General features: G+C 39.4%; 1 protein-coding gene across 1 annotated transcript in view; it reads left to right on the top strand.

Moving 5' to 3' along the window:
• LRP1B (LDL receptor related protein 1B) overlaps window positions 1–18,823 on the top strand; it is a 1,288,869-nt gene that overhangs the window by 899,705 nt on the left and 370,341 nt on the right. Inside the window, exon 35 of the mRNA XM_045032831.1 lies at window positions 16,696–16,836. Within this exon, the coding sequence (XP_044888766.1) occupies window positions 16,696–16,836 (141 nt within the window). The remainder of the gene's footprint in view (window positions 1–16,695; window positions 16,837–18,823) is intronic.

The following is an 18,823-nucleotide window of genomic DNA, read 5'->3' as shown; positions in this document are numbered from 1 at the left end:
AGCAGCAGCCATGAGCCAAGCCGCGGAGGATACACTGAGGATGAGAGCATGCAGCAGCTGCGGTATGTACCTGGTTCTAGCGGGGGACCCAGAGCAGTACTATGTATGCATGAAGTGTCGCCTAATAGAGCTGCTGGAGGAAAAGATCCAGGGCCTAGAGCTGCAGGTAGAAACCCTGATAGAGAATAGAAGGGGGTTTGAGCAGCTGATGGAGCAATGGCAGGCAGTAACTGAAGGGGAACGCCCAGGGGCACAGGGGGGAGCAGGGGCTAAGGCCAACGAGGGGGGACCGCCAGAAGAGGAAGATGGGCGGTGGAAGCATGTGACCGTAAGAAGCAGGCCGAGGAAAAGGAGAGCCAGTGAGGGGGATATAGAGCTAAGGAACAGGTTTGAAGGTTTGGAGAATGAGGAAGGGGTACAGCAGGTGGTAGCTGACGGTGGGAGGCCAAGGAAAAAGAGACGAGCGGCGAGTCCCATAGAAAGAGGGGAGGAGTCTATGGAGACAGCACCAAGTGTGGGCCCAGGGAGGTTACAGGATGGCTTAAGTGGAACCACAAGGGATGATAGGAATGGAAGGAGCGTGCGACGAGGGGGGACGGGGGATAGGTTAGAGGACCGCACTATCCCCAGGCAAAGGCAGGTCTACGTGATTGGGGATTCAATACTGAGAAGGTTGGATAGGCCTGTGACCAGGGCCGATCCAGAGAACAGAAGGGTGTGCTGTCTACCGGGCGCTAAAATACGGGATGTGGACCTGAGGTTGAAAAGGATCCTAAGAGGAGCAGGTAAGAACCCTTTGGTCATCCTTCATGTGGGAACAAATGACACTGCTAGATTCTCGCTAGACAGGATCAAGGGAGACTATGCCAGGTTGGGTAAGACGCTCAAGGAAATTGAGGCTCAGGTGATCTTCAGTGGGATCCTACCTGTCCCTAGGGAAGGGCGCCAAAGGGGTGAGAGAATCGTGACGATTAACAGTTGGCTGAGGGAGTGGTGTTACAAGGAGGGCTTTGGGATGTATGGGCACTGGGAGGCTTTTGGGGACAGACAACTGTTCTCGCGGGATGGGCTCCACCTAAGTAGGGAAGGAAGTAGACTTCTAGGAGGGAGGCTGGCTCATCTGATTAAAAGAGCTTTAAACTAGACACTGAGGGGAGACGGTTGGGAGAGGTCCTGGTGCTCTCCACGCCAAATTTATACATTGGGAGTGAGAACAATAAGATAACAACAGATATAGCCAGAGGGGGGCAGGCAGGTGTAAGGAAGAGGGGGGGACGGATACTAGAGCTACAGGTCATGCTGGTAGTACTGTGTCCCTACCGAGTTGGGTGAAAAGAGTGAGAGAAGCCCAACAGCAAAAATTAGGATGTTTGTTCACCAATGCGAGAAGCTTAGGTAATAAAATGGAGGAACTGGAGCTCTTGGTCCGAGAATTGAAACCCGATATCATAGGAATAACCGAAACATGGTGGAACGGTAGCCATGACTGGAGTACAGGTATGGAAGGGTATGTGCTGTTTAGGAAAGACCGATGCAAAGGTAAAGGTGGGGGAGTAGCATTGTATATCAATAATGAGGTGAAATGTAATGAAATAACTAGCAATGCAATGGATAATACGGAGTCTGTCTGGGCAATGGTCACATTGGGGAAGAAAAATACTAGAGCCTCACCCGGGATAGTGATTGGGGTGTGCTATAGACCGCCGGGATCTAGCCTGGAGACGGATAGAGAGCTCTTTAATGTTTTTAAGGAGGTAAACACTAATAGGAACTGCTTGATCATGGGGGATTTTAACTTCCCGGATATAGATTGGGAAACAAATGCTAGTAACAATAATAGGGCTCAGCTTTTCCTAGACGTGATAGCTGATGAATTCCTTCATCAAGTGGTTGCTGAACCGACGAGGGGGGATGCCATTTTAGATCTGGTTTTGGTGAGTAACGAGGACCTTGTTGAGGAAATAGTTGTAGGGGACAACCTTGGCTCGAGTGATCATGAGATAATTCGTTTCAAAATAAATGAGAGGATAATCAATATTGCATCTGAGACTAGGGTTTACGATTTCAAAAGGGCTAACTTTACTAAACTAAGGCAACTAGTTAGGGAAGTGGACTGGACTAACATATTTAGAGATCTAAAGGCAGATGACGCCTGGGGTTACTTCAGGTTGAAGTTGCAGGAGATGTCAGAGGCATGTATCCCGAGAAAGGGAAAACGGCTCGTAGGTAGCAGTTTTAGACCGAGCTGGATGAGCAAGCGTCTCAGAGGGGTCATTAAGAAAAAACAGAAAGCGTACCAGGACTGGAAAATGGGAGGGATCAGCAAAGAAACCTACCTTATTGAGGTCAGAGGGTGTAGGGAAGCAGTGAGAAAGGCAAAACGACGGGTGGAGATGGACCTAGCGAAGGGGATTAAAACCAATAGCAAAAGGTTTTTTAGCCATATAAATAGGAAGAAAACCAAGAAAGAAGAAGTGGGTCCGCTTAAAACTTTGAACGGAGTGGAGATTAGGGATAATCTTGGAATGGCACAATATCTGAACGAATATTTTGCCTCGGTCTTCAATGAGGCTAATGAAGGGCTAAGGAATAGTGATAGAGGGACCGATGGGAATGAGGATATGGGGGTAGACATTACGGTATCGGAGGTGGAAGCCAAACTTGAACAACTTAACGGAAGTAAATCGGGGGGCCCGGATAATCTTCATCCTAGAATATTAAGGGAATTAGCGAGTGATATTGCTAGCCCGTTAGCGATGATTTTTAATAAATCTCTAAATTCGGGGATTGTACCGTTGGACTGGAGATTAGCTAATGTAGTTCCTATATTCAAGAAGGGGAAAAAAAGTGACCCGGGTAACTACAGGCCTGTTAGTTTAACATCTGTAGTATGCAAAGTCATGGAAAATTTTTTAAAAGAGAGAGTGGTTACGGAGCAGGAGGCCGATGGCAACTGGGATAGTTTACAGCATGGATTTACGAAAGGTAGATCGTGCCAAACCAACCTGATCTCCTTCTTTGAGAAAGTAACAGATTTTTTAGACAAGGGAAATGCGGTGGATCTAATATATCTGGATTTCAGTAAGGCATTTGATACGGTACCGCATGAGGAATTACTGGTTAAATTGGAAAAGATGGGGATTGAAATGAAAATCCAGAGGTGGATAAGGAGTTGGTTAAAGGGGAGACTGCAGAGGGTAGTATTGAAGGGGGAACTGTCGGGTTGGAGGGGGGTTACTAGTGGAGTTCCTCAAGGTTTGGTTTTGGGTCCGATTTTATTCAATCTATTTATTGCTGACCTGGGAACCAAGAGTAGGAGTGGGCTGATAAAGTTTGCGGACGACACCAAGTTGGGAGGTATTGCCAATTCGGAAAAGGATCGGGATATCCTCCAGGGAGATTTGGATGACCTTGTAAACTGGAGTATTAGTAACAGGATGAAATTCAATAGTGAGAAGTGTAAGGTTATGCATTTAGGGATGACTAACAAGAACTTTAGTTATAAGCTAGGTACACACCAGTTGCAAGTAACGGAGGAGGAGAAGGACCTAGGAGTCCTGGTTGATTGTAGGATGACTATGAGCAGGCAATGCGATGTGGCCGTTAAGAAAGCAAATGCGGTCTTGAGATGCATTAGGCGAGGTATTTCTAGTAGGGATAAGGAGGTGCTAGTCCCGTTATATAAGGCGTTGGTGAGACCTCATCTGGAGTATTGTGTGCAGTTTTGGTCTCCCATGTTTAAGAAGGATGAATTCAAACTGGAACAGGTACAAAGAAGGGCCACTAGAATGGTCCAAGGAATGGAAGGCCTGTCGTATGAAAGGAGACTTGAGGAGCTCGGTTTGTTTTCCCTAACCAAAAGAAGGATAAGAGAAGATATGATTGCACTCTTTAAATATATCAGAGGGATAAATACCAGGGAAGGAGAGGAATTATTTCAGCTCAGTGCTAATGTGGACACGAGGACAAACGGATATAAATTGTCAGTTAGGAAATTTAGGCTTGAAATTAGACGAAGGTTTCTAACTATCAGGGGAGTGCAATACTGGAACAGCCTACCGAGGGAAACAGTGGGGGCGAAGGACCTCCATGACTTCAAGACTAAGCTAGATAAGTTTATGGAGGAGATGGTATGATAGGATACCGGGCTTAGTCAATAGGTTAATTAAGTGCCACACTGGTAAATAGTACAATGGGTCAATGATATGATATTCTTAACCTTTTTCCAGAGGGTATGGCTGGAGAGCCTTGCCCGCATGCTCGGGGTTCAGCTGACCACCATATTTGGGGTCGGGAAGGAATTTTCCTCCAGGGTAGATTGGCTGGGGCCCTGGAGGTTTTTCGCCTTCCTCCGAAGCATGGGGCAGGGGTCGCTTGCTAAAGGAGTGGGGGGATCAGCTAATGTGGCCTGCATCTTGCGGGAGGTCACACTAGATGATCATATTGGTCCCTTCTGATCTTGGATTCTATGATTCTATGAGAAACCAATAGTGGAGGTGAGTAGGAGAACTATTGCCCACCTGGCTGTTGCAGTAACACTCAAAATACCTTTGGCAGAACGTTAGCGGGTTTACCAAAAGAATATTTGAATTGTCAGGGCCTTCTCCATAGACTTGAGTCTGTGTTCCTGAAGATGCTTCAGGATCTGCCATCTGCAGAATCTCAGCAAATTCTTGCTGCCAGAGGCTTTGTCCAAAACTTAGGCTTGTTTCAGCATCATCTTTCTTCTACGCTGCCACTTTTAGTACCCTGAGGGTATCTCCTTGCTCTTTGGTTTTGCATATTTAACTGTGGGGAGAGAAAATGGGTATGAATTAGATAAACTGATACTGTTGTGTTGTGTATAGTGTAAATACCTAAAATAGCTGGTTAGAAGGTACTTGAGGCTGCAGCAGTAATCTTAGCACCACTCCTCCAAGGCCAAATTGGCAGTATCCTCCCTTTTAGGGATTTTGTCTACATATCAGTTCAGAAGCCAGACATTATGGCTTCCAATCCCTCAGGAAATGTCTGAAGTCTAGAAACCAAAATCCTACTCCTGGAGAGGAGGCTGGTGCAACAGGAGCATTTTATTTAACATTTAAAGAAAAGGAATCAAAGAGAGATCAACCCCCAAAGCTTCCGTGAAATATGCCACTTGTTTTATAAATGGAACTCATCCTCTCTAGTCTTTCCATAATTAATATAGCAAGAAGTGTCAACAGCCAAATGTGGGAGCTGTGGCCAGATAAATTAATGTCTGCTGTGACATTAATCTTTTTCTCTGGCATATTTTAAAATATGGAAAACCTGTTTATTCTGGTGCAGGTGAGTGACAATAGGAACATCTCAATCTACACTTCCAGACTTTCTGAAATTCCTGCCAGTCACTTCATTTGGGTTCAGTGCCATTTTCATGCAAGCACATTCCATGGTTCTGTTGAACAGTTTTGCAAGTCATCACCTGCATGTAGGGTGACCAGCCAGCAAATGTGAAAAATCAGGACAGGGGGTGGGGGTTAATAGGAGCCTATATAAGAACCCCCCCCAAATCAGGACTGTCCCTATAAAATTGGGACATCTGGTCACCCTACATGAATGTTTCCAGGTTCCTAAAAAATTGGGAATGGAAAAAATTGCTATTTAGTCACTCTTGTACTTTTTCTATTTTCTCACAGCACCTCCTTAAGGAAATCTCCTTATATGCCTCAGGCTTCACTTGTTCCTATTATTTTCTTTGCCATAATAGTCAGGGATCTTCATATCATATCCTGTGAGCTACAAGGACCATTGAGATAAAGTTATTCTTGGGACATTCTTATCATTGGAGCCCTTCCCCTCAACTCAGGCTAAAAGGAGTTTTAGCAGTTAATTTGAACTAGGGCTTTGCTCACTGTTCTGTCCTAATCTGTGAAAGCCCAAGAATGTTAGACCACATATCCTGGATGTCAAGAGAATCATCTTAATTTAACTTGACCAGACCTTTGAGCTCATAGACTCTGAGAGGTGATTCATCTTGCATCAATAACTTAGGCCTGGTTTACACTAAGAAATTAGGTTGGTATAACTATGTCACTCAGTGGTGTGAAAAATCCAACCCCCTGAGTGACGCAGTTAAACTGACCTAACCCCTGGTGTTAGATAGTGCTAGGTCAATGGGAGAATTCTCCCTCTGACCTAGCTACCATCTCTTGGGGAGATGGATAACATACCCCTTAAAGACCCCTCCCATTGGTGTGTAGGTAGTTTCTTCACTGAAACGCTATAATAGTGCAGCTGTGTCATGCAGCATATTAAGTGTAGACAAGCGCTGACTGTGGTAGGAAAGGTTATCTTCCCCTCCCTTCCTCCCTCCGCTGCGAACTACACATGGCCCCTTCCTCCCTCCCCTGAGAACTGCAGATGAGGGAGATTTATGGCAACAGATTATTTCAAAGAAATGTATCTGTAATGCTATAGGTAATAGATGGGGTGGGTTTAGTAACGGTAGGTGTTTCTATTACTTAATAAGGGGTTTTGGGGTGTTGTAATGGATGTAGGCGTGTACATACTAACAAACAAAAAGAATGTGCTGTAACTAATGCTTACTGGACAATTGGGTCCAGGGGAACAAGTATCGCAATAAAGAAGCCTGTACTCATATCCGCCTCTGGGTCAACCTGCATCTTTTTCTTCTAACATCTAACTATACAAATAGTCCCATTTACTTCTGAGGAATTTAATTCTGTAGTGAGAGGTGCTACTTATTTCCAAAAAATTCAGATACATATACCTAAATTTTCCAAGCCATCAGTCTTCTAATTGCCATAACACTTCATTACATTAACAGTAATATATGAAATATATCTAGGCAATTTGCCCAGTGCTAAGTGCAGTGCATAGTTGTCTTCCTAAGTACTCAAACTACCATTAATGAAAACTAATGACCCATCAACATTTGCATTCAAAGTACTGCTTGAAATCTCCAAAGGAGAGTATGCAATTCTAGTGTAGCAATTTTTGTCACTGTAAATTGCTGTTTCCCAATATGTTGCTCTTCTTAATGCTAATTACCCTACAAAATGGATAAATATAACTATTGTAATGTATATTATAGTCTGGTTTCAGCAACAAGGTTGTAATTAGTGATTGGAAAGCACTCTCATTAGCATAAATGCAACAATTAAATCATTTAAATTTAGGAATATCACTTAAAGGCTTACAATAGTGTTGATGCATCCTCTCCTATTTGGTGAAGGTGAAATTCTTCCACATTCAAAATGTTTTTTTTTGTTAAATCAAGAACTGTATTTAAAGATAAAACATAGGTTACTGTAAAGTTAATGTTATAATCCTTTTTTCTTATTCTGTCTTTATACTTTTATATTTTACTAGCATTCCATTATGAGAGTATTATTTTGAGTTTGAAATACAATTGTTAATTAACTATTTAGGCTGAAGGGAAAGTTGTATTTTCAATTGTGGTACATTTAAAGGAAATGAATTCAATCTAACATTTAATTAGAGTTCAGGAATGAAGGAAAGAAGTAGAAATATTCATTCCAATACTCTGCTTATAAGGAACATTTACAGTCAAATGTAGAAATGTTGCAGATTGTTTGGAATCAGGCAGTTATCTGATTTTGCCCATTCAAATTGAATCTGAACACTCAAACACTTTGCTCTTTAGCTCTTAGGGATAGCTGGCCAAGTCAGACTGGCTTATATTTTTGGCAGGTAGGTCACTGGAGGATTTTCTCCAGGATATCTAGACTTCAGAACTTCATATTTTTTTCATACAATTGAAATGTCAGAATGTGCATTGACGTCAAGATACTTAAACTCCCAGTCCAACTTTCTTATGTGATTGAGACCTTTAACTCCCAGCTCTTCTACACCTTTCAGTCTTCTTAACACCTTTTATACCCTATTCCCTCTACTTCTCCCCCAAGACCTTCTTAAGGAAATATAATAAAATGGAAAAGAAGATGGAAGAATCAGCGTGTGGTGTATTTTGATCTATTTAGATATTTTTTTTAATGTGTAGGTGCAGGCGACCATTTATCTTCTGTATCCAAAGAAGGCCAGTACTCTAAGGGCTAGTGATGAGATTATCTTGTGGTGAATAGTTTTGTAATTCTAATGTCTATTGTGAAAAAAATGATTCTGTGATCTTGGAACAAAGATAATAGGATTGTCTAATTACATGATGGGAATTAGCAGGAGAGGTAGGTGGTCTAGATACAGTTTACTGTTTATGAGAGCAGTAATAGTCTCATTTAGCAGCACAGTAAGCAAAATAGTCTGATTAAATGTTCCACTGAGGGATGCAGAAATGGATTGGACATATTATTCAGAAAGAAAAGGAGAGAGGAAACTGCATTTTCAGTATTGCTATCTGGAATGGTACAAACCAGTATTTGGTATTTTGGTACAACCAGTCTTCCTGCTTACATCCAGTGGTGAAAAAATGTGAAGTTTTCTGTATTAATTATATAGGAACAAGATGTCATATTGCTGCTTTGCTAGAGCACTCCACGAGCCAGTATACAGAGGGCCAGATCTTGGATCCCAACTCTTTGTGCTCCCAGAGCAACACAAAGGTTATGCTGGGAATTCCACTGACATAAGGAATGTCTCCAGGTTATATAAAGCCAGCGTGTGTAGCTCTATATCATCTACTTCCTTCCTGAAACCCAGTTATGAATTCTTCTTGGGCAGGTTGCATGTCTGAAGGGGTGGAGCTAGAGTGCAGTAAGCTCTCTCAATTCATAGCTAATGTAGCAGTCAGGAGAGTGAGCTAGCCAGCACAGCATTGCAGTGCTCTAAATTATGCTGGGGCCACTTAAATTAGGAGAGTGGAATTATTTAAAAAATATACATTCACCCATCATCAGTCATGCACTGAGTGCACTTGAGCTAAACCTTTGTAACCTGGCCCAAAACATTTAATTCTAGAACTTCAAATTTTTCTTTAAAATTATACTTTTTCCTATGGCTTCCCTCATTGAGCATGTTCCCGCTGCCCCTGCCTTTATGCTGCTACTGATATCATTGCATGTCACCTCTATGTTAGTGTAGCAGGGTGCTGGTGCAAAAGCACCTAATTATCCCCTACCCAGTCAGCTCCAATCAGGGGAAACAGATTGGGACTGATGGAAAAGGCCTGATGCTGCTTGATGATTGGCAACACCTGCTGACAAGCCAAGAGCTATAAAGGCTGGGAGGGAGCCAGAAGACGGGGGGCAGCCAGGGAGAAGTCGGTCAGGGAGGGGGCTGGAGGCCTCCTAGCTGAAGGCTGCCTCTGCCTGTAAAGGAAGTGACTAAGCCTGCAAGACTTGTATCTAGATAGACACTGGTGGTGGGAGAACCTTATATAAATAAAAACACAGGTGGTTCACAACCCTGAAGCCTCTCTGAGCTTTATTGGGGGCAGCAAGTAGACCCCAGGAAGAGGGGTGGGACAGGAACCCCGTTACAGTTAGTAAATCTAGATATGTCATAACTCATGATAACATTTTAATTAGGTTTATTCATAGTAAAATGAAAGTTATGGTTGAAATTGTTTCCCCCATAGATCCAATGTTGGTCCCCTTTCCATCCCTCGTGTACACACAAAATCAAAATTATGTTACTTCTGGTATTGAGGTAGACTATTTGAAGAAAATATTAAGTCAGTTTGACAAAAGGTTCATAAAAATAGAGCTGTTAAACACGATTCCTAAGGGGCTAGTGGTGGAAGAGTGATGGTGTCCCGACCCTCTCAACCCCTTATAACAAAAAATTGGAAAGAAGGCTAATTAAACTTTCTTTCTTTACTGGACTTACCTAGAAAAGATCTAGTGTCTGGGCCAAATTTTCGCTGATTAACATATCCTAATTAAAGATGTTAATATTTTATTTAATATTGCATACAGGGAACATCAGCTATAGCAAGCTTAGCGTAGCATTTCAAAGGACTGCTGGAATTTAATTTCCCTTGGCCCTTTCTTTGCTGAGGTATAATCTGTAGGGTGGGCTTGGTAATGGAGGTGGGGAGGGATCCAAAATGCTTACAAGGATACTACCAACCCTCCTAAGATTTGTCTGGAGTGATTGACTCAATAACTAACCTAAGGCATACAAAGGAGGCTGATGATCCTTTTAACACTTGTTTGATGGGGAGGGCAGGGAGAGGTGTCTCTTCTGCAGAATGTATGGTGCAACTCAAGGTTTTGTGGACATAACTATGGGGCTATTTTAGATGGCCATAGTCTTAACCCATATATCTGTGTACACTCTGAATTTAGTGTTAGGGTCAGGATAGGAGATTGTAAGGATGGATATTATTCCAATGTCATGGACTGATCATTACCTCCTACAGCATGAGGTTAAGACTAGAGGAAAATTATTTCAGTGAATGAGGAAAAACCCATTTTATCTCATCTTTTATTTTCACTTCAAAAGAAAAAGACTGGGATATCTCACAGAAAAATGAAACAAAACAAAAATGACTAAATTTTATTTAGAATGTTTTCTCTGAAAACCAAAAAAGTAGAGAATATGGATATTTTCTGGTGAAAATTTCTGCTGGCAAAACATGCCCCCCCAGCATATATATGTGTGTGTGTGTGTGTGTGTGTGTATATATATATATATATATATATATGTGTGTGTGTGTATAGATATAGATAGATATAATAACAGCCCTAGTTGGGATCCATCTTTTCTATCACAGCAGAGGACTTGTTTTCGTGTTTCACCCTTTGAAGCTAACAGAACCTGAGTGCTTCCAGAGTGTTCTGAAGCGAAAATAAGTTACTGCCAAATGAATGCTCAGCAGTATTTTGTGAGGACTCCATAATGATCTTTTGTACTCAATTACAGGCAGAATGGTCTCTTGGCAGCCTCCTTCCTGACTTCACCCCAGCGGATTACCATGGTTTGTGGGTTCCCTGTAACAATTAATGGAAGAGGGAGTGTCAAAAGTCACTTGCTTTGAAGCTGATAGCATGTGTGATGATTTTTTTTTAATTTTTATGCTATGGCTCTGAGATACAAATATGCTAAGACTCTCATTCAGCAGATGTGTTCTGAGTGTTAGCTAGCCTATTTAATCCAGACTCTTTCTGTCTGGTTGCTGCTGAAAATGCCTCCTATTTTGAGGACATTTTTTCTGTACTTTGCAGATAAACACTCATAGCTTTGGGCAGATCTGGCTAGGGCCATGGAGAAAGGTTATTGTCTGGAGGGGCTAAATGCTAGATATTCTGTGCTGGAATTTTGGGCAGTAGTATTTACAGAGATTCTAGATGAGTTTTGGAGAACCTTGTGTCACAATCTGTTTCTTGGATCCTGTCCTTCCAGACTGATGAAGGACCGGTTGGGAAGTACTGGCTTTTTGTTGTTGGAGATAGAAAATTCCTCTCTAAAGATGGAAGGAGCTGATTGTCAAAAGTTCAAAAAAGCCCATCTTTTCATAGATTCTAAGGACAGAAGGGACCATTGTGATGATCTTGACTGAGCTCTTGTAAAGCACAAGCCATAATACTGCCTCAAAATAATTCCTAGAGCATATCTTTTAGGGGAAAAAAATCCCAAACTTCATTTAAAAATTGTGAGTGATGGAAAATCACCACAACCCTTGGGAAATTGTTCCAATGGTTAATTACTCTCACTGTTAAAAAAAAAAAAGTTTTATTTCCAGTCTGAATTTGTCTAGCTTCCACTTCTAGCCATTTTCTGCTAGATTGGGGAAGGGATTGGGGAAATTAATAATAGTGTTCCAGAGTTTAACTTGAGTTTAACTTTAAATTTATATTTAGTTAATGCTACATCATTGCTGAACAAAGAGCGAGAGGTGGACAGGTTGGTTGCTAGCTGGTCTTAAGGGAAAGGAGTAAGGTGAGATAATGTTATAAATGGGGGAGGGATTGGGAGAGGAAAGTTGGGTGGCTAAACAAAATACAAATCTTTAGATCCAAACAAATTTTAGATTTAAAGAATGAAAGCAGGTATTTTGTGCCAAATATTTTTGGTTTAAGTAAGTGCTGAGACTTATTAATGGCACAAATACACATTAAATTAAAATTTACTTTTTATTAAATCAGACAGAAGTAAAAAATCCAATATTTAGAATTAGAGCTTTATATGATGTTCGGTTTTACTGTTTCTTCATACAGTTTTATCTACCAGCCAACAGTTTGCATCTCCTTTATTATAGGTAATACAATTATATTCTATACCGTAAATACTAATAGTCTTAACATGAATTTAAAAAGAAAAAATAGCTTTACAAACTGAGGCCCCATATATATATATTTTCTACAAGAAACGCATCTTAAGGAGGAACATAAATATTTCAAAGGTGACTGGTTCCACACTTCCCAAATTTCCCCAAGAGGAGTAGCAATAATTATTGCCAAACATATACCTTTCCAATTAAAGGAGATATCTATCTATCTATCTATCTATCTACTAGTTAAAGGAAACTTGGTGATAGAATTCTATATTAGGACGTATTTATGCCCCTAATCAAGGTAAAGTGTCTTTTTTTCTGAAAAAAAAAATCAGAAGATTTTAGAGAAGAAATTATTATTATTGAAGGTGATTATAATTGTGTTCTTGACTTGAGATTAGGTCAAACAGCAGTATTATACGAGATAGAAAATCAGGCATAGAATTAATATCTCTAAAAAATAAATATGATTGGTGTGATTCTTGCAGGTGTCTTAATCCAGAGGAGAGAAACTATTTCTTTTCAATAATCTGTAGAATATATAGGAGAATTTGAGATTCTAATCTGTACAGTTTTGCTTAATACAGTAATGTCAACACAGCAAGGCTGTATCTTCTGGTTAGATATTGCACTCATTTGGCTTTTTATTAGAAACTGTGAAGACGCACCTAAAATGAAAAGATGGAGATTAAACATCACACTTATATATGACTAGAAAAGAGTTGAAGGTATCTTGGAGGAAATTAAGCAGCATTTTAAGGAAGATTCTGAACAGATTTTAAAAAAAATGCTGTGGGAGTCCTTCAAAGCAATGATTAGGGGTAGCTTAATTAACAAAGTATCATGTGGTAGAAAAGTGGAAATACAAACAGTATTCAATGAAGTTGAAATACTTAAGAAATACATCAGAAAAATGAATCACAGAAAATATATATCTTTTTAAAAGGCCGGAAGTAAGTTAATTTTCTACAAACAGAAGTAAAATACACAGTTATGAGATAAAAGGGAAGGGCCTCTCATGGATCAGTGGTTGGTTAAAAGACAGGAGAAAAAGAATAGGAATAAATAGTCAATTTTCACAGAGGAGATTAATCTCCCAAGGATCTGTGGTGGAACCAGTATTATTCAACATATTCATAAATGATCTGGAAAAAGTGAGGGTGGGCAGTAAGATGGCAAAGTTTGCAGATGATACAAAATTATTCAAGATAGTTGTGTCCAAGGCTGACCATGAAGCGTTACAAAAAGATCTCACAAAACTGGGTGACTGGGCAATAAAATGACAGATGGAATTCATGGTACGTCTTCACTACCCGCTGTATCGGCAGGTAGCAATCGATTTATCAGGGATCGATATATCGCGTCTCATCTAGACGCGATATATTGATCCCCGAATGAGCTCCTGTCGACTCCGGAACTCCACCAACCCGAACGGCGGTAGCGGAGTCGACATGGGGAGCCGTGACGTTGATCCCGCGCCATGAGGACGGTAGGTAATTCGATCTAAGATACTTCGACTTCAGCTACGTTATTCACGTAGCTGAAGTTGTGTATCTTAGATCGATTTCCCCCCGTAGTGTAGACCAGCCCTCAGTGTTGCCAAGAGAAAAGTAATGCACATTGTAAAACATAATCCCAACTATACATACAAAATGATGGTTTACATACAAAATTAGCTGTTCCTACTCAAGAAAGAGATCTTGCAGTCATCATGGATAGTTCTCTGAAAATATCTACTCAATGTACATCATCAGTCAAAAAGCTAAGAGAATGTTAGGAACCATTAGGAAAGGGATAGATAAGAAGACAGAAAATACCATAATGCCACTATATAAAGTCATGGCATGCACACATCTTGAATAGTGTGTGCAGTTTTTGTTGCTCCATCTCAAAAAAGATATATTAAAATAGAAAAAGTACAGGGAAGGGTAACAAAAATGATTAGGGGTATGGAACAACTTACATATGAGGAGAGATTAAAAAGACTAGGACTGTTCATTTTAGACAAGGGACAACTAAGGTGGGATATGATAGAGGTCTATAAAATCATGAATGGTATGGAGAAAGTAAATAAGGAAATATTATTTACCCCTTCTCATAACACAAGAACCAGAGGTCATCCAATGAAATGAATAGGCAGCAGGTTTAAAACATACCAAATTAAATACTGCTTCACACAAACACAGTCAACCTGTGGAACTCATTGCCAGGGGATGCTGTGAAGGTCAAAAGTATTACTAGTTTCAAAACAAGAATTAGAAAAGTTCATGGTGGATTGGTTCATCAATAGCTATTAGCCAAGATGATCAAGGACACAACACCATGCTCTGGGTCTCCTTAAACCTCTTGCTGCCAGAAAGGAATGGACATCACTTGATAATTGCCCTGTTCTGTTCATTCTGGCACCAGCCACTCTCAGAAGACAGAATGCTGGGTTAAATGGACCATTGGTTTGACCCAGTATGGCTATTATATTCTTAATTTACAAACAACACAAATGTTCCAGTAGGTCAATATCTACAGTTGAGACATTTTTTCCGCACTGTCCCACAATAAAGCAAAACCAAAAAAAAAACCACTACTCACTACATCTATAAAACACACAGGATTACTCTCTGTTCTATAAAAAAGTAATCTCTAACTTTTAGAGGAAATAAGTACATTAATGAAAAGATGTAAAGTTGATATAGGCAATAGTCACCAAAACTCAGAAATGAACATATGGAGCAATGGTCCCTAAACCTCAATAAATACAATTAAAGAGAACAATGTTAAACAACTTTATCCTCCTTTTAAAATTAAACAAATGTATGGTATTGGGATGGGAAAATGCTGCAGAGAATGTAATCAAATGAGAGGATTTCTGCATATTTAATAGACAATGCCCCCAAAAATAAGACATTTGGGAAGGCAGCTGGAAACGTCATAAGAGAGATAATGGTTTTGGCTGTTGATAACCCCTGAGTATCTTCATTAAGTTGTCCTAAAAACTTTGTTTCTTATAAATGCCATAAAGAGGTGATCACTTATCTCCTAGTTGCGCCTAAAATTACTATTATTTCAAAACAATTATAAAATTACTATAGCAAGGTGGTGTAAGGGGAGCAACTCCCCTAAATCTATTAACTGCTATCAGAAAGTGAGGGGAAATACTGGTATAGAAAAATTAACTCATCAAGTCAGAGTTTTACGAGAGAGAGAGGAAAAAATAGCTACTTAGCAATCCGGTGGAACTTTTTGTAGTTAATTGGAAGAGGTTTGTTGGCTGTCACCAAACCTAATAATCTGAGAACTTTTTTTTTTAATCATAAGGGAGAAGCTCATTCAACAACAGTCAAAGTTAAACTCAAAAATGAGATATTAAAATAAGGAAAATAGATAGGAGGAAGAAGGAGTAAAGCTTAGCATTGCATAGAGTTTCATAGGACAACTAAGAAACAGTTTACATATCTAAATGTAAGAAAAACAGAAGTTTGGACCTAAACTTGAGCTCAAAGACTTTAAAAGACAGATCAGGAAGACAAAGAGTTGAAAAACATCAACTACAGTATGTGATCAATATCACAAAGATGAAGAAAGGGACTGGTAGCAGGTCTTGTCCGTATAGCTTTATGGACTTCCATAGGCCAATTTATAGCTGTGTATTTGTGTAAAATAGTCATGCTACAATAAATTTGTTAGTCTTTAAGGTGCCACAAGTATTCCTGTTCTTTTTGCGGATACAGACTAACACGGCTGCTACTCTGAAACCTGTCTATTTAAGTTGTAAACCAAGTTTTATAGATTTTTCTTATAAAATAATGGATCTGTTAATAGGTCTGTGACAAAAGTTGTTAGTTTGCTCCTTTTGTAATCTGTGTGAAATTGGTTGATGGTGTCTGCAAACCTGGAGATTTTTAAGAACAGGTTAGCCAAACGCCTGTCAAGGATGACCTAGATATACTTAATCTTGCTTCAGAGTGAGGGGAATAGACTAGATGACTTCTTGCTGTCCCTTTTAGTCCTACATTTCTGTGATTCTATGATCATTCCTTGCAGTTAGCTGTTACATAAAAAAATATAATAGCATTCACATATCGACGTGCAGTTTATTAATTTGAACACTAAGGCCAAGAACTGAAAGCGTGGAGACTGCCTGCTCATCTCTAAATATGGTCAAGTCAAAAAGGATTTGAGGATATTCTGATAATGCTTATGCTTTCATATTGCTGTGCTTTTTTCTGTAGGTAGAAGATTTTCGTTTTTCTTACGATTTTCATGGCTCTTACTTGGGCATCCTTCTCAAGCATTATGTTCACTTTAAAAAAATGCTTGGAACCATAATTTGTGGAGAGAGGGAAAGGAATGAAAGTATGATTTCTATACTTTTAAGTTATGATGGCCTTCCTCACACTTTAAGGAACCAACAGTTAATTAAAACTGAAGGATTTGGAAACTAAGGATTTAGTTGTGTCAAATGTATATTATTTGATAAGATGATTATCTTTATTACAAAAAAAAAACCCTTGACATATTTACAGATAAAAAACTCTGGTGGGCAGACCACAACTTAGCTCAGCTGGGTACCTGCAACAAAAGAGATGGAAGAACCCCCATTGTCCTGCGAAACAAGACTTCAGGAGTTGTACATATGAAAGTGTATGATAAAGCAGCACAGCAAGGTAAATTGTATTTTAAATATCTTTAAACTATCATTAGAGTACATAATGTATTCATCTTCCATATTATTCCCAAAATGCATAGAGATTTATATTTGTTCCCCTTCGTTATCTGATACACTGACTAAAAGTAGAGCTTCTATCCACAGTGAATTACAATGTAGTTAATAACTTTCAAAATATTAGATAATAGTTTAGAAACCTCTCTTTAATATGTATTCATAATATTTGAATATGAGGCTTAATGCAAACGGAAATTACTATGATATTGTGAAGCTTAAATTTGGTAGTCAGAATTAAGAGAAAAATGTGAATGTTTTCTTTTTCGTTCACTTGTTAATGCTATGTTCTCTCAATAAATTACTAAAAAATTAAATACAAGAAATAATATTTGAAAAATCATTGATGTTCTTCATTCATCTCAATGGTTTTAAGCCAATGTAATTTATTTTACTTTATTGAAATTGCAGTGATGTAAATTGGGAGTAAGTGACAAGAAAAATCAGGCAATTTTATTTTTCTTTGGTGGGAGAATGAATTAGGTATGTTTTCCTATTATTATAATGAAAACAAAACTACAGGCAAGGACATTGCAAACTGTGAGCTTGTTTTTAGACATATATACTATCCCATAAAATAAACTGTTTATGAAATAAACTATGCTTGTGTGCATGTGTGTGTGTGAGAGAGTGTGTGTGTGTGTGTAATCCAGAACAAAGTCTGTCTGTGTTTGTTTCCTTTTTCTATTACATACACCTGAAGAGGTAAACTGCAAACCAGGAGGCTAATTCTTTCGGTAGGATTCTGGGGAATGTGAAAGAGCCACTGGGGAGGCTTGGGGAGATGACACAAGTTTCAGGGCCTACACAATTGGATGGCAGGGTCTCCACTATCAGGAGGGGTGTCAGACATGAGGTCTACCCCAGGAATGTGTGCACAGAGGCCAAGAGCTAGGGACACTGCCTAAATTGTCCTGTCCTTTTAAGCTAAGGGCATGTGGGATTCAGCATTATTATACCCTCACAGTGTGTGTCTACCATATCAACCAGATCTGTCCCTGCTACACCTTATGTATCACTGTATCTATAATTGTAGACAGAAGACCATTTACAGCATTTCCTCAGGCAATCTGACACCATAGTATTCTCCCTGAGAGGCATCTGAAACTCAGGTTAGATTGATTTAAGTCACTGATTTTAATAATGATTTAAATCAGTCAGAAATGTTTATTTAAATATTAGATTTTAATCAAGACAAGGTGGGTGGGGTAATATCTTTTTATTGGACCAAGTTCTGTTGATGTGTTTCCCACACCTGAAGAAGCTCTTTTTAACCTCAAAAACTTGTCTCTCTCACCAGCAGAAGTTGGTCCAATAAAACATATTACCTCACCTACGTGCCTTTCTAATATTCTGGGGATGACACAGCTACAAACACGCTGCATTCAGCTTTTAAGCATGTCTTTATGATCTTAAAGAAAGGTTGATTTTCATTGGTTGGTAACTATTAAAACATGTCGATCTGCAACCAGATATAGTTATTACAGTACATTGGTGGTATTTTTTTGCCAACCAGGAGGATACACAATATCTATATACATTTATTTCAGCAATTATTTAGTTTAACAGTACTGGATAGAAAAGAAAAAATAAGTTTATCCAAACATGTTTTAAAACTAACTGATTTATTCAACAAAGGAATTATTATCTATAGTTAGTGAATTGAATGAATAGTGTCTGGTCACCATGTTCTTCAAGATTTTATAACTGGTTGATCTCATCCTCTCATACCCAATTTCATAGATTGGAAGATAAAAATAAGCTTTCCTTCTTTTTCAACTTCCAATTGGTTTATAAACTTTGAGTGAACTAATTGTTGAAATGAACTAGTTGAATAAACTGTGCCTGCAGAAAAGGCTACTGCTGTCAAAAACTGGTTGGTTTCAGATCCTTGCCAAATGATTTCCACCCATCATTGGTGGTTTGAGTTT

This window comes from Mauremys mutica, chromosome 10 (genome assembly GCF_020497125.1).
Source record: "Mauremys mutica isolate MM-2020 ecotype Southern chromosome 10, ASM2049712v1, whole genome shotgun sequence".
NCBI lineage: Eukaryota > Metazoa > Chordata > Testudines > Geoemydidae > Mauremys > Mauremys mutica.
This window is presented reverse-complemented; position numbering and strand designations above follow the sequence as displayed.